General features: G+C 51.7%; 1 protein-coding gene across 1 annotated transcript; it reads left to right on the forward strand.

The window, feature by feature from the left end:
* Positions 1 to 4537: 4537 nt before the first annotated feature.
* Positions 4538 to 20166, forward strand: LOC149328343 (uncharacterized). Its single transcript, XM_089558964.1, has 3 exons — positions 4538 to 5457; positions 16208 to 16352; positions 20017 to 20166. Exons 1-3 carry the CDS (start codon positions 4538 to 4540, stop codon positions 20164 to 20166), a joined length of 1215 nt encoding a protein of 404 aa, XP_089415090.1.
* The last annotated feature ends 1782 nt before the right edge of the window (positions 20167 to 21948 follow it).

Raw genomic sequence — 21948 nt, forward strand, 5'->3', positions numbered from 1 at the left:
GTTGAACCGCCCACAGCAGCTGGTGGCAGTTCAGCCAGATTAACCAGATTCCTAGCGGTAGGAGAGTGCTCGTACTTGGTGTTCAACGTTTTCATCAGAGCACGCGGCTCTGCGATGTTGTGGCCTGCAGGAATGTAGTCAACCTAGGAAACATCAGGCCAGCTATGCATCAACAACACGTTGCCACAAATCTACATGCGTCTGATCACATGTGCTTTCCAGAGCTTCGTCTGTCCTTCCTAGCTCCATGCAGCGACGAAAGTAGCGCACCGCTCGTGCCACACAAGATCAGCTGCATTGTCCGCTGTCTGACGTTGCCTGCACGTGGTAGCAACAAAATAGATGGAGCCGACTGTGCGGGCGACGAGTACCACGCGACCAGCATGGACAGCAAAGCATTCAAGCTTCTCAAATAGGTGCTGTTAGCTGATCCACGGACATGGGCAGTAGCTTCGTTTGCAACGATTTCTCCGTCTCGCACCCACCGTGCTTCCTCTTGGATGCTTTGCCCAGCCGGCGAACACGCAGGCAATGGTTTCCCTCGTAGGCTGTTGGCGCGAGCTTGGCGAGCGGTTACTTGCTGTTCCAATACTGCCTTTTTACTGCTTTTTTTGGCCGATATGCTCTATCCGGGGCGGTGTCGAATGCTGAAAGACTCTCTTCGATCGCTGTGCTTGCAGGGAGCGTGACTTCTGCAACTTCGGCGGGAGAGTTTACGGAACCTCCGCGTTCGCTATAAGCGAGCAATGCGGCCAAAGTTGTTCGTTGTATCTGAGATGAATTTTCATTCCCCTAACACATATTTTGAAGGTAGCACCGCATTCGTTAGTAATAAGCGAGCGTTCGTTACATCAGCGGCCATTGTAAGTGGGCTCGACTGCAATCAACAATAATACACACTGTGTGAAATACTGATTATCGATCGATTTTCACATTCGCCTTCTCTGGGTAGTGGTCTGTGATTTGTGCATTTGAGATCACGTCACCTTGCGACGTCATAGCTCTCTCGACTAATCAGCGAGTTTCGGGACACCGGATGACCCTGGGCTGTTCACGATGTGACCTCTAGCGCTATCTAGGTTGCAGACCAGAAACCTGACTGCTTACAACACGGTAGGCACAATGTGATGACGTGAAAAGGTCCCGCGACCTCTTGGACAAATTAGGATGGCTCACCAGGGCAGGTTCCGATTGACGTCGCAATGCCACGCGATCTATGTCAACCACCCAGGTGGCCTATCGGGCAAGACTTAGTGAAAATGCGAGTGTATAAAACAACCCTCTAAATGGTCGTCTTCCGAATTCCTGTCTTGCGTTCCATTATAAACTCATAGGTGCCAAGCATGACAATGAGTGAAATAGTTCCAACTCATTGTCAATACACTCCGTCAGTGTAAACGTGCTGATGAATCCCCATTTGTTTAGTGCCGTGCGTGACGACACAAAGCGTCGGTTGCTCATTCGGACACAAAAAATGAAAGCAAACATGCACTGTTGTACGCTGAGGCGATCGATCAAAAATTTGCCATTCAGCTTTTTGCATTTCCATCTGAAATGATATTTGAGTAAATTTACTTTATTTCCATTCAGCTGTAGAAGCAGAGGTTCGGATATTTTTAAAAATAAACAGACCTATCCAAACATCATCCTTTCGGTGTGAAAAGCAGAAAAATATGACGAGCGAATACGCGTAATAAGCCTTTAACTAATCAAACTTTCAATGAGGGCCCCCGATCGGGTTCAATAACACCCCATGCTGTGCGAGTCAGTCCATCTGCGTATTAAAGCTGCCCAAAACAAAAAAAGGCTCAGAAGAGCAGTAGACAGGAAACACTGCCCCTGTCTACTGCGATTTCATCACAAACACTGGAATATACACCCGTTAAAGGGACACTGCAGACAACTCCTGCTAATTATTGTTTGAAAAAATTGTTCCTATGCCCCTTTTCGGGAATGTTGACGTTTTTTTTAGCAGCAAAAAAAAAGCGCATTTACAGTTGAGAAATTCGGACTCATAAGTTCACAGAATATTTTTAAAAAACTCCTATTCGCGTACATCAATTCGCATACTGTGCCAAGTGAGTATAGAACCAAGGGCCGCCGCGGTGGCTCAGTGGCTATGGTGCTCGGCTGCTGGCCCGAAAGACGCGGGTTCGATCCCGGCCGCGGCGGTTGAATTTCTTTGGAGGAGAAATTCGAGGCCCGTGTGCTGTGCGATGTCAGTGCACGTTAATGAACCCCAGGCGGTCCAAATTTCCGGAGCCCTCCACTACGGCGTCTCTCATAGCCTCAGTCGCATTGGGACGTTAAACCCCATAAACAAAAAACAAAAATAGAACCAAGGAGCCAAGAAGGATAATCATACTGTGCACATGTGCGTAAACGAAGTAGGCTAACGCGCAGGAGAATGCATGCGCTGGGTGGCGAGAAATATTGATTCTGGTTCTTAGTTTTAGCCCCGATTCACTGAAAGAAACAATTTAGCTTTAACGCGCATCACTTCACATTTCGTACTTTTCCTCATACAGTGTGTTATTACGATGAAGACGACCTAAATACGCTTGCCATCCTCGCCGGAGTCGCTGAGAACCATTCCAAGCGGTTCCACAATACCGAATAATGCTGTTTATTTCCATGTCGCAATGCATTCACTTTGCCTCGTCGTCCTGTCAGTGATTCCCGGCGCGAAAGCGTGTTCCTAGGTGCAGTGCATGAAACGAAACGAAGAGACGCGTAGGACGTTCGAGTGGCACTCGCCCCGGCCGATGCGTCATCCCGCTGAGACGCCGATTGCGTGCTCTTCGAAAAGAGCGACTTTCATGGCGTCGCCGAAAGGAAACAGAATGCTGAGTACTCTGTAGACGTGTCGCACACGTCTACCTCCTACTCTCTGTTGCTTTTGCGCACCGTGCGCTTACGTGAAGCGCGTGTCAAACCAGTTTGGCGCAGCGCTCTTCGCAACGTCTGCTGCATCGAACAGCGCTGCCTTACGCGCTGCAATGCGATGCGTCCTTAACAGATGCGTATACGCCAGCGTTCTTACCAGAGCGCCGAGTTTCCTTTCCGCTGAAGATATACTGCGTGTAGACGGGCGTTTGTATATCGACGGCATTTTTAAGACGAGAGCGTTATGAAGCTCGTGTCGCAGATATTCGGGCGGCACCGTCGGCGCAGTCAACGTCGTCAACGTCGTTGACCATGAGCAAATATCCACGAAAAATACTCATAGAAGGAACCTAGGCGAGGTTGGCCACCTAGGTCACGAATCCTTTTGGCAACATCACAACCTGCCCACTGGATGGTGAGCAAACTTCCCACTATGGCAGGTGGCAGTTAATTATTAGTCGCTAGAGGTTGCTCGGCAAGAGTAACGTGGGTCGCAGAAGCGCCACCGGTGGCAGCGCCTGCCATCGCAGTGCAGTGGCGCATCACTTAACCGCTGCGCCACTGCGCCAGGAGTGGTATGAGGACTCCCAGGGATCTATGAATGTTAAGTAGAGAATGACCAATTCTGCATGTATAGGCATTAACCTATTGAGCTATCCCGTTAAACCCTTCAGGTCGAGCTTAAGTGTCGCCTATAGATTTTTTTATGAGAATAGCAAAAGCTGAGTTAGAAGATGTCTTCAAAATATGCGAAAGGAAACCAATCGCTAGGAAACGTCCCTATATTATATTTCTAGTTCTCAAAAGTACTAGAAGCCTAATAAGATTCGACTAATGTCCAGTTTAAAATACGATCCCGAATGCCTATTCTAGACCACATCAAAGAACTCGCCTAGGAATCGACTGTAACAGAACGTTACCTGTCCGAGTGCATGCAGTTAACAAGACGTCCCCAATAGAATTTCTAGCGACCATTTTGTACCCACCAATTTCGTTCGTTTTGTTCATGAAAGAGGAGCGCTATGTTTCCACATCAAGCTGGCACTATACGCTGCACAATAAGCCTTATGCACGCAGTAAGCCATGTCTTGCAGCGATGCAAGCTTGGCGTCAACTGTTGCTCTGTAGTAAACGAAAATGAACAATACCCAAATAATACTATTTGTTGTGTTTAGTAAAACATCACGTAAAGCAAGGCCCAATCACTAAAAAAAAAGAATCATTACGACACAAGAAGCTAGAATGTTATTAAAAATCTTCTGAGGCGAACTAAGCAGTTACTTTAGCGCCGTTAAAATTTCCACCAGGGTCCCTGCTCCGTCGTTAGGAAACCAGAAGAAAATACTTTTTCCGCCTCCTTGCACCGCCTGCTTGACGCGCCCATTTATTTATTTATTTATTTATTTATTTATTTATTTATTTATTTTGTAAGAAAGAGAGTTGCGGTTTGCTGCCTCAGCGGCTAGCGCTGCCGAAGGAGAGGAAGACGATAGAAGACGAAGCTGACGAAGCTCGTGTGCGCTCTTGCGAACGCCGGTCTACTGAGCAGCACTGCTGGGGCAAGGACTGTGGCCGCCCACACTAACTGTGCGAGTTTCTGCATTACACTTGGTGGAGGTGCTGCTTGTTCTCCCCGTGGATCTGCGCTAAGATGCCCAGGCTACCAGGCTCTACCACGACGTCCGGCACCTCGGTCCAACCTGCCCAGCCGGTCATCTGTTCCGGTGCCGTCCGTCAGCGCGACCCCACGATCTTCAGCGGCACTGACGACACCGACGTAGAAGATTGGCTGGCGTCCTACGAACGCGTGAGCGCATACAACAAATGGGATGACGTCGTTAAGCTCACGAACGTCATCTTCTACTTGACCGACGTCGCCAACTTGTGGTTCAGCAACCACGAGGCGGATTTTCCTACCTGGTCGGCTCTCAAAACCAGCCTGACTGACGTCTTCGGCCGCCCCGCTGTCCGCAAACTTCGTGCCGAACAACGTTTGCGCAGTCGTGCTCAGCAGAATGGCGAGAATTTCACCAGCTACATCGAGGACGTTGTTGACTTGTGTAAGCGGCTCAATCCATCTATGACCGAGGCTGAAAAAATCAAACACATTCTGAAAGGGATTGAGGACGACGCTTTTCAAATGTTGGTGTTTAAAGATCCTCAAACCGTCTCAGACGTCGTCTCTTTGTGTCAGAGCTACGACGAGCTCCGAAAACAGCGTCATGCCACCCGGCGTGTCATTTTCCCGGACGACAACCTTTCGAGCTTGGCGGTAGGCGGTCCTGCTAACGATCAGCCGACCCTTCTTCAGCACATCAAGCAGTTTGTGCGAGAGGAGGTCGCCCGTCAGTTATCGCTGGTTACCTCCCAACCCGCCGCATCGCTGTCGCTATCGCCTTCTATTCAGCGTGTAATCCAGGAGCAGGTAGCTGAGGTCCTGCCGCCCACTAATCTACCTCCTCCGGTCACTGCACCGTTAACATACGCTGAAGCAGTCATCCGGCCACGACCTCAGCCGGGTGTTCCGACTTATGCGCCGCCTGTCAACATGTACCCTCAGCAGCAGCTCGCGTCGGCACTGCCGCGCCCTCACCATCCTTTGCCTCCTACCGGTCCCCGCCCTATGAATCCGTAGCGCACCCCAGATAACCGCCCGATATGCTATGCCTGCGGTCTCGCTGGTCATGTGGCCCGCCGGTGCCGCACTCGCGGATCCGGTGCTTACGAGTACGGGCGCTCTCCAACGTACGACGCTTCATTGCCCTCCGTCCCTGTCTCTTCACCTCTGCCGCCTCCGAATCCCTCTCCGCCTCGCTCCGACACCTACAACCGAAGCCATCGGTCACCGTCTCCTCGACGCCGTTCGCTCTCTGCTATGCGCCGCCGGTCCCCACCTCTTCAAGCGGAAAACTAGGCGCCGCAGTTCCGGAGGCAAGAACTGCGCCGTCAACGACTGTCTCAAGCCCGTCTAAAGCCCTATGAACGTTATTGAAGTGATCGTTGAAAGTGTTACTGTTGACGCGCTTATTGACACTGGTGCTGCCGTGTCCATCATTAGTCGCAACTTGGGCCGCAAATTAAAAAAAGTGATGACGCCACTTTCTGACCTTTCGCTTCGCACCGCCAGCGCTGACCACATTCGCCCTCTCGCAGCGTGCACTGCCCGCCTCGTCATCCAAGGCCCCTCATACACCATTGAGTTCTTCGTTCTCTCCCGATCCTCTCATGACATCATCCTCGGGTGGGACTTTCTGTCCGCGCATCACGCCATCATTGACTGTGCACGTGCTGAAATTGATTTGTCGCCGCTGTGTGATGCTCTTGTGGACGCCTACCCTGTTACCGCCGCGCCTATTCTCGCCGCTGACGACGTCGACGTGCCAGCTTTCTCTTCTGTTCTCGTGCCGCTGACTTGTGCTGCCCTCTCTGACGCTACTGGCCTTTATTCACCCTCACCTCTTTGTGCGCACCGCAAGTCTGTCTTGCTCCCTCATGCCGTGCTCACACTTGCTGGTGGTTGTGGCGCTCTGTACGTCGCGAACCCGTTGCCTTTCCCAACCACTTTACTTCGGGGAGAATCGCTTGGTACGGTTGATGTCATCGATCTCGACGACGCTTCTCCTCTCCTTGATGACCGTGACGCCCATGACATCAACGCTCTCACTCCTCCCGCCGATGTCGCCGACCCGTCCTCCCCGGATATGTTTTCCCATTCGGTCGATGCCGCTCTACCACATCACCAACGCGCCCAGCTCATCGCTTTGCTGCAGCGCTTCCGCACATCCTTCGACTCACCTCAAGCACCGTTGGGTCGTGCCGCAGCGGTTCGCCACCATATCGACACTGGCACCCATGGACCCTTGTGCCAACCCCCCTACCGCGTCTCCTCCGCCGAGGAGGAGGAGAAAAGCATTTATTTAGAAATGTACAGAGAGCTGCTCGGAGAGAGGCCCGTACAATATAAGGCGGAGTCCCTCATTCCGGGATCCCGTTGGTCGAGACCGCTGCACAAGTCCGCTGAACCAGGGCCTGTTGGGCCGATAGTTCCTGGCAGCTGAGCAGGGCCGCCTCCCAGTCCTCTCGGGTAGGGGAAGGGGTGATTGGGGGGAGAGAAGGATTTTTTCTGCATGCCCAAACCATGTGGAAGGTGTCGGCCACCTCCCCACAGAATGAGCAGCGGCCGTCAAAAGAAGGATTAAAGTGCTTGAGAACCGCCGGGCACAGCAGGGTGTTTGTAAAGAGCCTGAGGAGAATTCGTTCGCCTGCTTTACCCAGTCCTTTCATAGGAATTGGGTATCGCGGTGTTCGGCACGATAGTGCTCAGTAATTTCTTTAAAAGAAAGGAAAGGGTTGTGATCTGGGTTAAGCTCCTCCCAAGGGACGCCTGGTGCCCGGTGAGTGAGTGCGCGGGCTGCCTCATGGGCGGCTTCGTTACCTGGCATGCCTTGGTGGCCGGGGACCCATATGATTGTGATGAGTTGGATCGCCGTCGCGAGTACTGCGGTGTAAAATTTGGTGAGCGAGTGGAGTGATCCAACCGAACTTAAAGTTACGACAGGCTCCGCGAGAGTCTGTGAGGATGAATTTAGAGTCGGGATGGGAGGCTGCGAGGGCGAACGCAACCTCCTCCGCATGCGTTGAGTTGGGCGCTCTGAACGAGAGGCCGTCCACCTGTTTTCCCTCGTGTATGACTGCAGCCGTGTACCATTCCCCCCTGGAGCGGTAGGGGCCTGCAATGTCGACGTAGAAGACGTGTTTCTTTGAGCCATAGTAGCGGTGCAGTGCATTCGTCCGCGCCTGGCGCCGGCCATTATGGTCCTCCTTGTTCATATTAGTCGGAAAGGGTCGAACGTAGAGGGCGCTTCTCCACAGTTCTGGCACTCGAACCCGTTCCATGGTATGGTGATCATGCCTGATATGTAACCGGTCCAAGAGGCGGCGACCGGACACGGTCTGGGCGAGACGCGTGTATTGGTTAACGAGATGCGCCTCGCGGAGTTCTCGATAGGTGTTCACCACCCCCAACGCGAGAAGTCGCGCGTTGGAAGTGGATACCGGGAGGTCGAGGGCTCTCTTGAAAATGTTGAGGAGTACAATCTCCAAGTGATCTTCGTCATGTTTCCGTAAGCGGAGGTAAGGAGTCGAGTACAGTACTCGACTTGTTACGAAGGCATGCGCGAGCCGCATCGCATCCTTACTTCGCAACCCTCCTCGCTTGTTGGAAACGCGGCGAACCATTCGGCCCACCTGGTCGCCAACTTTGCGGAGTTCGGCAAGAGTTGTGTCTGCCTTACGATGTTGATTAATGAAGAGACCAAGTATTCGTAGCTCCTTCGCTTCACGGATGGGGCAGCTTGCGAGAGAAAGCTGAACGGAGATTTTGCATTTCAGAGAAGATCGAATATGCACAAATTCAGACTTGGACGGGGAGCACTGGAGGCCGCAGTACGTGGCATAGTGGTCAACTATGCTCGCCGCTGCTTGCAGGCATTCCTCCATCTCTCCTATGTTTCCCGTAGTGGCCCAGATGGTGATGTCATCGGCGTAGAGCGCATGCTGAACACCGCCGACAGCCCTCAGCTGTGCCGGGAGATACATCATAGCTATGTTAAAGAGAAGCGGGGACAACACAGCGCCTTGTGGTGTGCCCCGCGTTCCCATCTCAAACGGGCCGTACTCGGTCTCTTTTATACGTATATAGGCCAAGCGGTCTGTTATGAAATCTTTGATGTAATTGAATGTACGAGGACCACAGTTGATCTCGCTAAGGTTCTTTAGTATGGCGCCGTGTTTAACATTGTCAAACGCACCCTTGAGATTGAGTGCTAGGACTATTTTGTCGTTGTGTGGGTGTTCTATGGGTTCGAGAACCTCGTGATGAAGCTGTAAAAGGATGTCTTGTGCGGACTAACTGGGTCGGAAACCGAACATGGTGTCGAAAAAGGAGTTCTTGCTCTCGAGATATTCTGAGAGGCGGTCACGGACCATCGTTTCCATCAGTTTTCCTACGCATGAAGTGAGGGAGATGGGCCGGACGTTGTCTGTGTTTACCGGTTTCCTCGCCTTTGGGATAAAGGTTACCAATGATGTCTTCCAATCCGGTGACAATGAAGTGTCCCCGGTCCAAATGGCGTTAATATATTCGAGTAGGGTTTCGTATGCCCGATCAGGAAGGTTCGCCAATAATATGACTGTGACCTTATCCCTCCCGGGCGCCGTCCCCCTGCGCATTTTGACAAGAGCCGCGCGAAGGTCGTGAAGCTGGAAAAGTTGATCCAGTTCCGGATTAACGCAGCCTGCATACGAATAATCCTGCCCACGCGGGTCTTGATCCTGATTGAGGTATTGTGAGCGCAAGGTGTTCGCTAGCTGCTTCGTGTTTCCTTGAAAGTTGTGTATCGCGCGATTGATGTGTTTATGTGTTTCCGAGCGTGTTTGTGTGGGGTCTATGAGAGTCCTGAAGAGCCGCCAAGTGTTGCGGCTGGACATATGTCTTGCTGCGCTGTTGCATCGATCTACCCAGTTAGTGTCTGCGAGCTGGGCAGCATACTCGGCAGCTTGCTGGGTGAGGTCAGAGATGCGAGCGCGGAGTTTACGGATGTGTTTCTGCCGCCGCCATCGCTTAGTGAGGCTGCGGCGAGCTTCCCAGAGGTGCATCAGGTGGTTATCCACGTCAGGTGCACGCTCCGTAAGCTGGATATGCTTTTCGTGCGAACGGAGTGTTTGCATGAGTCCGTGTGCCCAAGTGGAGTAGTCCTGTTCCATGAGAGAAGTTACTGGGAGGGCCTGGCGGAAAGCGTTCCAGTCGGGAAGTTTGGCTTGCGCAAGGGGGCGACGCAAGGGCCGAGTGTAAATGACAGTGTTCAGTATGCAGTGGTCGCTACCGAGGGTGTCCTCGGTGTTGATCCACTCTGCGTGTTGGATGTGTTTCACGAGGGTAAGGTAAGTGTCCCGAGTGACGGAGTTCCCTACACGTGTTGGGTGGACCGGGAAGGTTAGAAGAGTGATGCGCAGCGTAGATATAAGTTCCGCCAACTTACGACCACGCGTCTCTTCCTTGCAATAACCCCACATGAGACAAGGCGCGTTAAAATCGCCCACTATCATGAGGGGGTCGCGACCCGCGATCCTTAGCGCTGCGCTAAAGATGTTAGAAAAAGTCATGTTTTTGAGTTTTGGGGGGCAGTAGATATTAAGTGTGTGTGCGGGGCTATCTGTTCGCCGCAGGGGGAGGACAGAGACCATCACGTACGAATATTCCAAATTTAGGTCGAGATCAACCTCCTGCGCTGTGTAACCCTTATGGACTAGGATACAGGTGAACGGGTCTCGTTGAAAAGTGTTATAGCCCGTGAGCTTAACCGCATCTCCGGTTTCTTGCAACGCAAGGACTACGGCGGGGTGTTCGAAGTTGTCAATGTACGGCCTTCAGTGGGCGCGTTTGGTCCTGTTTTTGAAACCCCGACAATTCCATTGCACAAGGGAAAAAACTTGCTGTATTTGCTGGGGGCGGCGCCCTTTAGGGGATTGGTTGGGAGGGGTCGCAGCCATATTGATTTGAAGGGAGACTGCCTTGGAGAGCCGGCACAGGTTCCGTCACCTGCGGCTGGATCGGTTCCGAGCGCCGCATCATTGATGAACAGGTGAACGACATGATACATCGCGGTGTGATCCAGCCCTCTCACAGCCCGTGGGCTTCTCCGGTCGTGCTCGTCAAGAAGAAGGACGGTTCCATTAGATTCTGCGTAGACTACCGCCGGCTAAACAAAATTACTCGGAAGGACGTCTACCCCCTGCCTCGTATAGACGACGCGCTGGATTGCCTGCAGGGAGCGGAGTGCTTTTCTTCGTTGGATCTGCGCTCTGGGTACTGGCAGGTGCCGATGGCCCACGTCGATCGCTCGAAAACAGCTTTCATCACGCCTGATGGGCTGTATGAATTTAATGTGATGCCCTTCGGTCTCTGCAACGCGCCTGCCACTTTTGAGTGTATGATGGACAACATCCTCCGTGGTCTTAAATGGCAGACATGCCTCTGCTACTTGGACGACGTTGTCATCTTCTCCCAGAATTTTCCGTCTCATCTTCTTCGCCTATAGAGTGTTCTTCGCTGTCTCAGTGACGCTGGCCTGCAGCTGAACTTGAAGAAGTGTCGCTTCGGCGCTCAACAGCTGACTATCCTAGGCCAAGTCGTGTCCAAGGATGGTGTACTCCCGGACCCTGCCAAGCTCCGCGCAGTTGCAGATTTCCCGAAGCCCACATCCCTGAAAGAACTCAGAAGCTTTCTTGGCCTTTGCTCCTACTTTCGCTGTTTCATCAAGAATTTTGCTGCCGTTATCGCCCCGCTGACGCAACTTCTCGCTGGTAGCCACGACTTGTCTGCTTGGTCCCTTGCATGCGGCGAAGCTTTTGCAACGCTGCGCCCGCTCCTCACCTCCTCCGATCTTGCGCCATTTCGACCCTTCCGCGCCTACAGAACTGCACACAGACGCCAGCGGCATTGGTCTCGGTGCCGTTCTAGCTCAGCGGAAACCTGGTTTCAATGAGTACGTCGTTGCTTACGTCAGCCGTGCGCTCACAAAAGCGGAGACTAATTATTCGGTCACAGAAAAAGAATGTTTGGCGATTATTTCGGCGATCACAAAATTTCGTCCTTACTTATACGGGCGCCCGTTCGATGTCATTACCGATCACCATGCCCTTTGTTGGCTGTCGTCACTCAAAGATCCATCTGGCCGCCTCGCTCGTTGGGCTCTGCTTTTACAAGATTACGACATTCGGGTTATTTATCGTTCCGATCGTAAACACTCCGACGCCGACGCTCTCTCGCGCTCCCCTGTGACCTCTGAGCCTGACCCACCATCTATTTCCGCCCTCACACCTTCTCTTCACACTATTGATATGGCTTCTGAGCAGCGCAAGGATCCTTGGATTACTTCTCTTCTGGATTTCCTAGCCAACCGCTCAGCGCGCCTCCATTCTAGAGCGCTCCGTTGTCAAGCCCATCACTTTGTCGTGCGTGACCAGGTGCTGTACCGTCGGAACTACCTCCCCGATGGTCGCAAATGGCTGCTCGTGATTGCAAGGCATCTCCGTTCCGCCATTTGTGCCAGTTATCATGATGACCCGCAATGCGCTCATGCCGGTCTACTGAAAACTTTTACCCGCCTACGCCATCGGTATAATTGGCGGGGCATGTACCGTTTCGTCCGCCAGTACGTACGCTCTTGCCTGGAATGTCAGCGTCGCAAGAACCCACCACCGCACTCACCTGCTCCTCTGCAACCTTTACCGTGTCCCGCCCGGCCATTCGACCGTGTTGGAATTTACCTTTATGGCCCTCTTCCCATCACTGCCGCAGGGCACCGCTGGATCACCGTCGCCATTGATCATCTCACGCGCTATGCCGAAACTGCCTCGTTGCCAGCTGCGACGGCCTCTGACGTAGCCGGTTTCATACTTCAGAACCTCATTCTTCGGCGCGGTGCGCCTCAGGAATTGCTCAGCGACCGGGGTCGCGTCTTCTTGACGGCGTCGTGGAAGCCCTCCTTCGGGAGTGTCATATTGTTCACCGCACGACGTCTTCGTACCATCCGCAGACGAACGGCATGACCGAGCGCTTTAACCGGACCCTCGGCGACATGATGGCCAAGTACGTTTCTGCCGATCACTCAGACTGGGACCGCGTTCTACCTTTCGTAACATACGCCTACAACTCTGCAACGCAAGCCACTACTGGTTTTTCCCCGTATTTTCTTCTGTACGGACACGAGCCTTCCTCCATCATGGACACCATACTCCCTTACTGCCCCGATTCGTCCGAATTTACAACCGTCTCTCAGGCCGCTGCGCATGCCGAAGAATGCCGTCAACTCGCCCGTTCCTTTACTTCACACGACCAGCACCGTCAGAACAGCTCCCGCGCCGCTTCTCCCGGTCTGCCGCCGCCTTATCTTCCGGACTCCTTGGTTTGGCTTTGGGTGCCCTCCTCCAGCCCAGGACAGTCTACAAAACTGCTGAGCAACTACCAGTGCCCCTATCGCGTTGTTCAGCAGACATCTCCAGTTAATTATCTTGTGGAGCCCACCACGCCTTCGTCTGACCATCGCCGCCGCGGCCGTGAAATTGTGCACTTAGACCGCCTGAAGCCCTACTACGACCCAGCTCTCGTCTCGTGCCCTTAGGCCGCCAGGATGGCGCCTTTTCACCCCGGGGGTATTGTAAGAAAGAGAGTTGGGGTTTGCTGCCTCAGCTGCTAGCGCTGCCGAAGGAGAGGAAGAAGATAGAAGACGAAGCTGACGAAGCTCGTGTGCGCTTTTGCGAACGCCGGTCACCTGAGCAGAACTGCTGGGACAAGGACTGTGGCCGCCCACACTACCTGTGCGAGTTTCCGCATTACAGTTTATTTATTATTAATATCGGTCCTAACAAGGACCCAGATAGGGTTGGGCATTGAAACAAACAACAACATGCCAAAATATACAGAAAGCCGTACATCTGACATCCTGTGTGCAGTTCTGAGCACAGCGCAATCAGAACACACACAAGCATATGCCGGCGGCAGGAGTTACACAATAACAACAAAAACATTATTAGCTTGTCTTTTTGAACGCGTCTTCAAGGCGGGACCTATGATTCCTGCTTCCCGCAATAGCTTCTCTATAAGCCGCGAGCTTCTTGACGAATAGACCTACACAAAAGGGACTGGGTAAAAGAGGCTACGGCTTAGTTAAAACTTTGGGCCAGAGTACTAATGTCCCTCCATTTTCAACCCACTTAGCTATAGTTGTTGTTGGCCTCAGTACTAAACGTGCTCCGTACAAAAGGACGGCGATAGCGAAGAGAACGCCAGTAGGAAAACGGAGGAGGAGGGTAAGATGTCAGCATGGCAAGAGGTGGACTCCGCGGAGACGGCCCCAGATGACGCCAAAGTAGCGCTCCGTCCGTCCGATCCGCAGCGCGGCGGTGCGTTGCGCGCTCTATGTCCAAGCCGAGCCCGAGAGCGCCTACAGCCGCCACCGCTCGGAACTGCGTGTTCCGTATTGCCGCAGCAGCAGCGATGAAAAATTGCACTACCAAGAAGTCTAATCGTCGGCCAATTTTTTACTATCGTGAAATGCATCTATAAAGTTTTCATCTGTTCGTGTTTTTCGACCTTTTCGATCTTCTACCCTAGCCCAAACGCGTGGAACGAAGTTGGAACAGCCTCGGTTGAATTGGCTAATGTACAGGGGTAAGATCGAGATGGATTGGCGCGAACCGAAGCAAGAGACGGAGTCTCTTTTTTTGTACTTTTCTACTCATCTCCTTCTCCTTTCTCTTGGATTTGGTTTTTGCTTGTCTTGCCTAATTTTATGAATATCTTCAACTGCGACGGGCTTCAGTTTACGACCGTCCGGGTGGGGCCCCAGTAGTGACTGTCGCCTTAAAAGCGAGCAGCTCGCAAGGAAATCTCTCAAAAACGCTTTCGATATGAATTTGGATGCGCAGCCTGCATGTTTCACGTGCCAACATGGTGGCGCTCTAGTCCCGTGCAAATAAAAGCTGCCCGCCATCTCTTGGTATCCGGAAGGCGAGAAGACTACAAAGACTCGCTAAACCAACTTCATTTGAGCAAGAACTAGAGCGCATGCTGTCTAACTTGGTAAAAGGAACAAACTGTGCCGCACCGCTGCCTGCGAACAAGAGAGCTTCCTGCCATTCTCTTCGGCCGCCTATCGGATTCCCTCTCGGTGACGAAGTGGCAACCTTCAGAGAGGCTCGCGCAAGCGCACGCTCCCAGCCACCGACCAAGCGCGAGCTGGGCATGCGCGTTTAAATATAAGGCAATGACTTACCGGTCAAAGAGGAAAGGTCTACTATTCGATTGCAAGACGGCACACATGAAGCACTTATCTCAGCGTAAGTGTCCTAAACATTTTTTTTTCAAGACCACTTAAGCCGCCATTCTTTAGACCTCGCGAAAATTGTATCTTTGGAGAAACCCATTGTGTCTCATATATGTCCCGCAAACACGTTTTGAAAATTTTGTGCGCTTCCTGGGTTATCGGAACTGGAATGATGTGTCATACTTTATAATCTCAGGTGCATGCCGGCTGTGAATGACCGGAAGCCTTTACAGCATCAGAAGAATGCAATTAGGAAATAAATTTTTAATTATTTGGTTACATCCGTTTACAAGGTAGACATGCCTGTTACCGGGGCCGGGAGGTAAATTTTGCGTGATCCCGCATGCAAGGAACCATCTGCCAAGGCAGTCTGGAGAGTACTTGAGTTTCAGGACGTTCTTCATCTCAGATCCAGCATATTACACTTGCCCTCGGTAAATCATAAGACCGTGTTTTTCATGCCGTATTTTCTAGACTATAGTACGCTGACTACACGTGTTTAAAAGCTGTACATATCCAGGAAGTTCTCGTCAGCGGCTTCACGAAATCCGGTTCGAAACTGCTGCAGCAGAAGCTTCGAATTCTCAAGGCGATGAAGACACTGAAGAGCTTTTCGTTAATCCCACATGCTTCACTTGATTTATTCCGCCAGCTCCAGAGGAAATGAATACTGATGGAATTTGGAAGTAGCTTTACACCTTGAAAATAAAATTCTGCTTACCTATTGTATACTGGTTGGCGACAATCACAAACACTTCATTACATGCCGAAATTTTTTCCTGCAGCAACACAGCAGTGTCTGCCGACGCTGTGCATGTCAACAACGCCTGAGTAGGCACAGCGCCACTTCGACACTTGGGAAGAGGCGCGCTTGGCAAACGTTGCTTTCTGCCGGCCTCCCATTGCTGCAAATGTGAGAGTAGCCTGGCACTGTCGCTGTCAGAGCCTTCGTCGGGGATCGCAGTAGCGTGCGTTGCGATTACGCTCTTCCGAGCGTATGTCACTTCGGTTAATCTCTCTAATCGTCACTGTACCCTTGGCTTGTCCGCAGCAACAAATAATCGTTGCGGGGTTTTTGGTCAGGCTTCGCGCAGCAGTGTAGACAATCCCCGGCTTTCTGCAAGCGATGTAGAGCGACCTTGGAGCTCGAGCGTACTTTTGTGTAAGCTTTAGCTGCTGTCTGCGAAGCTTTTGTTGTCTCCATATGTATGCGTTTCTGTGCAGTTCCGTTGTATGTCCATGTGTCATTGTTGATCCACCATCTCGCCGTTCGCCAAGAGACCAGCGCCAAATAAACCAGCACCTCGAAGGAAACGATGTGCGGAGAAGGAAGAATAGAACATCTTTACTGGCGCATCCACGCCAGTATTTGGCGACCACCAGCACTCCCTAGCCCGTTTGCAAGCAAGCGCAACGTCTATCTGGGCTCATAGAGATTCAAGGCTGTTCAAGGCGAACGAAAACAGACTCGTGCAAGGGACCCAGGGTCTGCAAGTGGTGACGGCCCATGTGACCAACGTCAGGAGAGGGCCGCACATCGAGGAACGAAGCGACGAGAAAGGAGCAACAGTTGCTCAGGTGAGCGGGATTTCTTGGATCCGTTGGCGTGCGTGGCGCAGGCATTAGGAGCGGGAGGTGCGTTGTTCGCACGAGTAGCACGACAGCAGCCATCGGTAGGAGGAAGATGAAGTGAACTGGTAACACTAGCGAACTGTGGGGGCTTCAGTGCGAGGTGAAGATTCGAAAAATTGAGGCAAAAGCCGAGAAGGCGATAGTAATAGCAGACGCCGAAGCCCGAAGGGCACAAAAAGAAGCCGAAAGGGAAGTAGCAGAAGCAAAAATCCGAAATGTAATACGGAACGCAGAAGTTCGAAAGGCGGGAACGGAAACCCGAAGACAAATCGACGCCGAGGAGCGCATGGCAGTGCAACATTTCCTGTCATGGGCAGCGAGTGTCGCGCAGATCGTCCTAGGTTCTGACCCCGATGGGCGCGTGCAGTTGAGCTTAGACTCCGTCGCGTTGTGCGCTGAGATCCCGGCGACCCCTTGCGACTTGTTGAGATGAGTTAGCGAGCACGACGCTGCTTACTAGACTATATTGGCAAAAGGCGAGCCGGACATCGCCACAGCCGTGTCCAACGCTACGGCGCACGCCCAAAACTGAGATGCTCCTCGTCGCGTTTGTGCAGCTAAGCCGCTCAAATATCGCACTTGAGAGTGCAACTCTGACAGAGTCAGTAGACAGCTTGCGGGGGGACGCAGAGGGTGTGGAACCTGATGCTACCACGTGCCAAGAGCCAGCTAAGCCGTTTCCTGATGAGTAGAGTGGATGGGATCTCGCGTGCGAAGCCAGATAGTACGGGAAGGCGAACGACGCGGTGGACATCGCTGCAGTTCTAGTGCCAGTGCCCACCACGCCCACTGAGGCACCTAAGTCAGTCCCCGACACATCCCGCAGACCGCGCAGAAAGCGAGAGGCGGTGATGCAGTGTGAATCTGTGAACGCCTCCGCCCAAAACGAGGCAGCCGAAATAAGTGCATGCGACGGGACCTTCGAGGTAAGGGAAGCAAGTCACTCACGTGAGAGAAGCACACAGGCGGAAATCGTGAATGACGGGACAGGAGCCCGCACAGAAGAACTACTAACAACCGAATGCGATGGCGCACCTGAGACGCACTGTGACGCATCAAGAAGAAGAGAGCGAGGCGTTGCAGCTTGCTCGACGCGACGCACTTACCTGACTCCGATCAGTTAGTCAAAATTATCCCTTAGCCTGTCGTGTTCCGCCAGCAGGCGTGAACGGTCCCGCTCGCCTGTGCACACCTATGTGTGTGCTCGTGGTGTGCGACCATGGGACAGCTATGCGCTCCTCGGACAGTGCACGGAAAGTGACTCCTCGAACTGTGTTGTGCTTACGGTCACACGAACTCGGTCAAGCGATGCCCGCACCACTGCAAGAACTTGGACTTGCCGTGAACATAGTGCATGCCGCGGAAGGGTAACACGCGAGAAATGTGCTCACGAACTTACCCTGTGTGAGCGGCAATTCGCGGCCTTTTCTTTGTTTAGACTGGCTGGGCAAAAGATCCCAGCAGTCTTCTTCTGGCAAGGCATGCAAGGCCGATATAGCGACCACAAGGCGTTTGAATAGGGCGCATTGATAATTCAAGAGGAAAAGAACTTTCCCACGCATTTCTGAAGGCGTGCGCGGCTGCGAGCGCATCCCAGCTCTAAGGCCATGCCCTTCTATACCCCGCGGCGAAGCAGCGCGCGCGTGGACAGATGCTCCAGAGATTCTAGCACTCTCGAGAAGACAGGGACAGGGAGACAGCTTAGCGCGTGCTTACGCGCTTTCCGTCTCTTCCAGCGCCCTAGGCCTTTTCGGGAATTTTCGAACTCGGTTAATTAAGAGCGTGTTGCATCATGTTATGTTGTTCTAGGTCAGGCTTCGCGCAGCGATGTAGACAGCTCCCGGCTATCGGCAAGCAGTGTAGAGCGAGCTTGAATCTCGAGTGTACTTTTACGTCAGCTCTGGTATCTGGAAGGTTCTCTGTCGGGCATCGCGCAGCGACGTAGGGAGACCCTGGCTTTCGGCAAGCTCTGTAAAGAGCTTAGAGCTCGAGTGTACGTTTGTGCGAGCTTTGGTAGCCGAGTTCATAGCTTTTGTTTATTCCGTGTGTATTTGTTTCTGCGCACTTTTTAAGTGTTTAAAAGTCTACTTGCTTTGAACGTTCGTGCATCATCGTTCGTCCATTCTCTGGCCGTCTGCTATGAGGCGAACACCACATAAACGAGCACCTCGAAGGAAGCGAGGTGTGAAGACTGAAGAACGCAACATCGTTACTGGGGCTGTGGATTTGAATTCAGAGGACAGGCAGAAGGAACCTTTCAAGACGTCAACTGGTGCGAGCCCAGAGTCCGGTGATAACACAATGTCACAGGATTCGGGGCATATTTGAAAACAATACCCTAAACTGAATAATAGAATTTTCCCCTAATTCACCTTGGCTAAATAGCTAATTAAGCCAATTTAAAAATACACTGAGGAGCGTTGGACGATGAGAAAAAATATCTTGTTAGTTTCGCCAAGCTCCGTTGAGCCACTTTTTTTTAAATCTTTGGTTGATGATAGGTGGAAAAACCTGTATATGGAGGGGACTGCTGTCTGTTAGCCCGAGCCGCCCTTCAGGCTTCATAGAAGAGCGCCCCCACGACTACCGGGCCAATAACACTCGTTCAGCCACCGATCAGCGAGGCAACGTGCGCCAGCCTGCGGGGCGGCTGTTTCGTGATTTTCGGTCATCGGACTGTCGCAGTGCTTTGTGAACAAATTGTGTTTTGTTTGTCTCTCTTGTGTTAGTGCAATTGTGTTAGTGCAAGGTGCAATATTTCTTTTGTTAAGAATTCCTCTCGAGTGTTACTTTGCCCGAGTTGCATTGCATTGTAAATCACTTTGCATGCGCTCGTACGAGTGACTGTGAACTTTTTTTTGTTTCTGAACTTGTCTCCGACCCATTCTCTGGCTTGCGACCGGCGAAAGCTGGCAACCAAACGACCAACCCTCTTGTCACTTGATAGCTGGCTTCTAGCTAAGCTTCTCACGCTGAGTCGACGGCATCTCCTTTGAGAAGCTGTCGGCTCCTTGCATCCGCTACACAGTTTGTGTTCGTTGATAGAAATTTCGTTTCTTGTCAAGTTTTACGTAGAGGAATGTCTACTGCAATCAGTATCGCTGTGGCTTTGGTCTGGCGGGGCGAGTGGGCTTCAGACAGCACATGCATTTGTAGTGTGAGGCTTGGCGTTTGTGTCCCGTTTGGCTCGCCTCTGAGAGAAATTCCCAGGGGTCGACATCAACACCCGATGAGGAGAGGCCTGGAGGACTGCAGAACGCGAGCTCCTCGCACGTCCAGTTAGCCAAGCTGCGTAGAAGCACCTCACCTTCCGGACGCATTGTTTGGCAGCGGGGATGCTCATATGCCCGGAATGCCCTCCTGCGTAAGTGAATACCCTCTTGCCTAAGTCCCTCGACTGTGGTAACCACGGCGATGGCGGCGGCAGCAAGCCCCCTATGGGAATAGCGCATGACGAAGACAGCGCTCAAGAACTGCAGTAATCCTCCCAGAGGTGCTCTCAGCAGCTGGGTCCAGTCACAATGCCTGGCCGCGGCATCCTTTTTCACAACATGGTTCACCGCGTGACCCTCCACGATGCCCTGAGCTTTGACCTTGTGGGCTTGCAAAGAAGAGCAAGTGCAAGTCGCTCGTGCAAACGCAAGTCCGTCGAGCAGCCACCTGCAGCCCCCGTGCAACAAACTGCAGACAGTGGGAACACCACTCGCGCTGCCTGCCCGACATAGATGGCATCCCCCTCATCCTCAAGCTCACCACATGACGGGGGCGTGGCCGTTGGTGGGAGAGTGTGCGATTAATACCGAAGTGAACTTTTCCGGACACGCCTTCTGCGGCAGGCCCGACCCCATAGGGGTATTTGAAGGAAATTAAGGCTGCGGTTTGGGCGGGTTGGTATTGATTCATAGTAAGAACAGCGCGCGGAAACGAGACGAACGAAGAATGACAATTAAGCGCTGACTCCCAACTGTTTTTTGATTCGAAGAAAACGTTCGTTTAAATGCTTTTCCATTCAGGAAAACGCCAAATGTAAAAGAAGGCAACCGAAACTACTGATCATACATGGCGGTGAGAAGCACCGTGGTGCATGCGCGTGAGACAGTCAGATGTTATTTTCGGATACATAAGAGAGCAATAGAAAGATCTCTGATGCACCCGCCACTATTATCGTCAATATGGAATGCCTCTATAATTTCACATGTTAACCTGTCTTTATGTTCGGCGAGGATGGCGGTGTTAGAGAAAACAGAAGTGCGTGCACCTTTCTTCGAATGACGGGCAAGATTGCATGAAGAATAATTGGAATTGGAATGGCGTTCCCTGAAACGAACATTTATACATCGCCCTGTTTGGCCTTTGTAAACCGCTTCGCAAGTACAAGGCATCCTGTACACCACCCCACACTGCTTGATACAAAAAGACTCTGATGGTTGATCTCGCCACGACCCTTTTCTTCTTTGTGTTTGTTCCCTTCGCTTTTACCTCCGCTTGCCTGCACACACAGTGAAGTTTGCTTGGTGCTGAAAACACAACGTCAACGTTGTATCTTCCCGCAATATTCTTTAACCCATGCGCTACGCCATGAATGCACAGCACTACCAAAAACTACTTTCTTTCCTGTTTCGGCTTATCGCCTTTATTCACCCATGCAAGAAGTTTATCAAATGCCCGAAAAATCAAATGGGAGGGGTAACCGCTTGACCTAATCCGGCAGCCTGACACATTGCACTCTCATTATTCCTTATCTTCACAATAATTGGAAATGGCGGGTTTGAGGCATGAGATAATAATGCTATTTTTACGTTCTGTATGACTCGACTTGTAATTCAAGAGAGACTTGGTCAAGAGAGCAGAGTATAACCAGTACACATGGTACACTTCTAAGTGCAGTCTTAATTCGCGAAACTGTAGTGCCCCATCTTTTGGAACTTCTGTTGTAAATGTCATTCTTAGCGCGTTTTGTTCAAAAACCTTCAGTACGTCTATTACCCTTTGGGTGATATTTCCCTTGTAAGTGAACACGATGTAGTCATCTACGTAGCGAAAAATCTTTACAACTAACCCTCCCCAGCTACTTTCAATAAATTTGTCAACCCGGGTGAGCAAGACGTTGGAAAGGGCCGGGCCTACTTTAGACCCGATACAAACGCCACCATTTTGGACAAAGGACCTACCATTCCATTCAATTACAGTCAACTGGAGGTAACAGCATAACATCTCTAAAAAGCTGTCAAGAGAAACTCCACAACATGCACTCAATTCTGTTTTATCATTGTCTTCGAAGATGCACATTTTGACCATTTTCATTAGTTCACCATGCGGTAACGAGTAGTACAGGTCTTGCACGTCCGCACTCAAAACATCGCACCTTCCTTGATTGTCGGTTTTTAGAAAGTTAGCCACGGGGAAAGGATCATAAACTTTAACCTTCGACAAGTGCTTCTGAAGATAGCCTGACACTGAAAACTGCCAGGTGCCGTGTTAAGACACGATAGAACGAAAAAGAACATTATCATTATGCGTATTTTCACTGAATAATACCTGT

The sequence above is a fragment of the Amblyomma mixtum genome, chromosome 9 (genome assembly GCF_055824585.1).
Source record: "Amblyomma mixtum isolate Tamu chromosome 9, ASM5582458v1, whole genome shotgun sequence".
NCBI classification, from domain to species: Eukaryota; Metazoa; Arthropoda; class Arachnida; order Ixodida; family Ixodidae; genus Amblyomma; species Amblyomma mixtum.

Coding starts and splice junctions, on each gene's coding strand:
- LOC149328343 (XM_089558964.1), top strand. CDS start 4,538: ATGCCCAGGCTACCAGGCTCTACCACGACGTCCGGCACCTCGGTCCAA. Junction 5,458..16,207: donor TACCCTCAGCAGCAGCTCGC/GTCGGCACTGCC, acceptor CTGGGCTCATAG/AGATTCAAGGCTGTTCAAGG. Junction 16,353..20,016: donor AAGGAGCAACAGTTGCTCAG/GTGAGCGGGATT, acceptor GGGCTTGCAAAG/AAGAGCAAGTGCAAGTCGCT.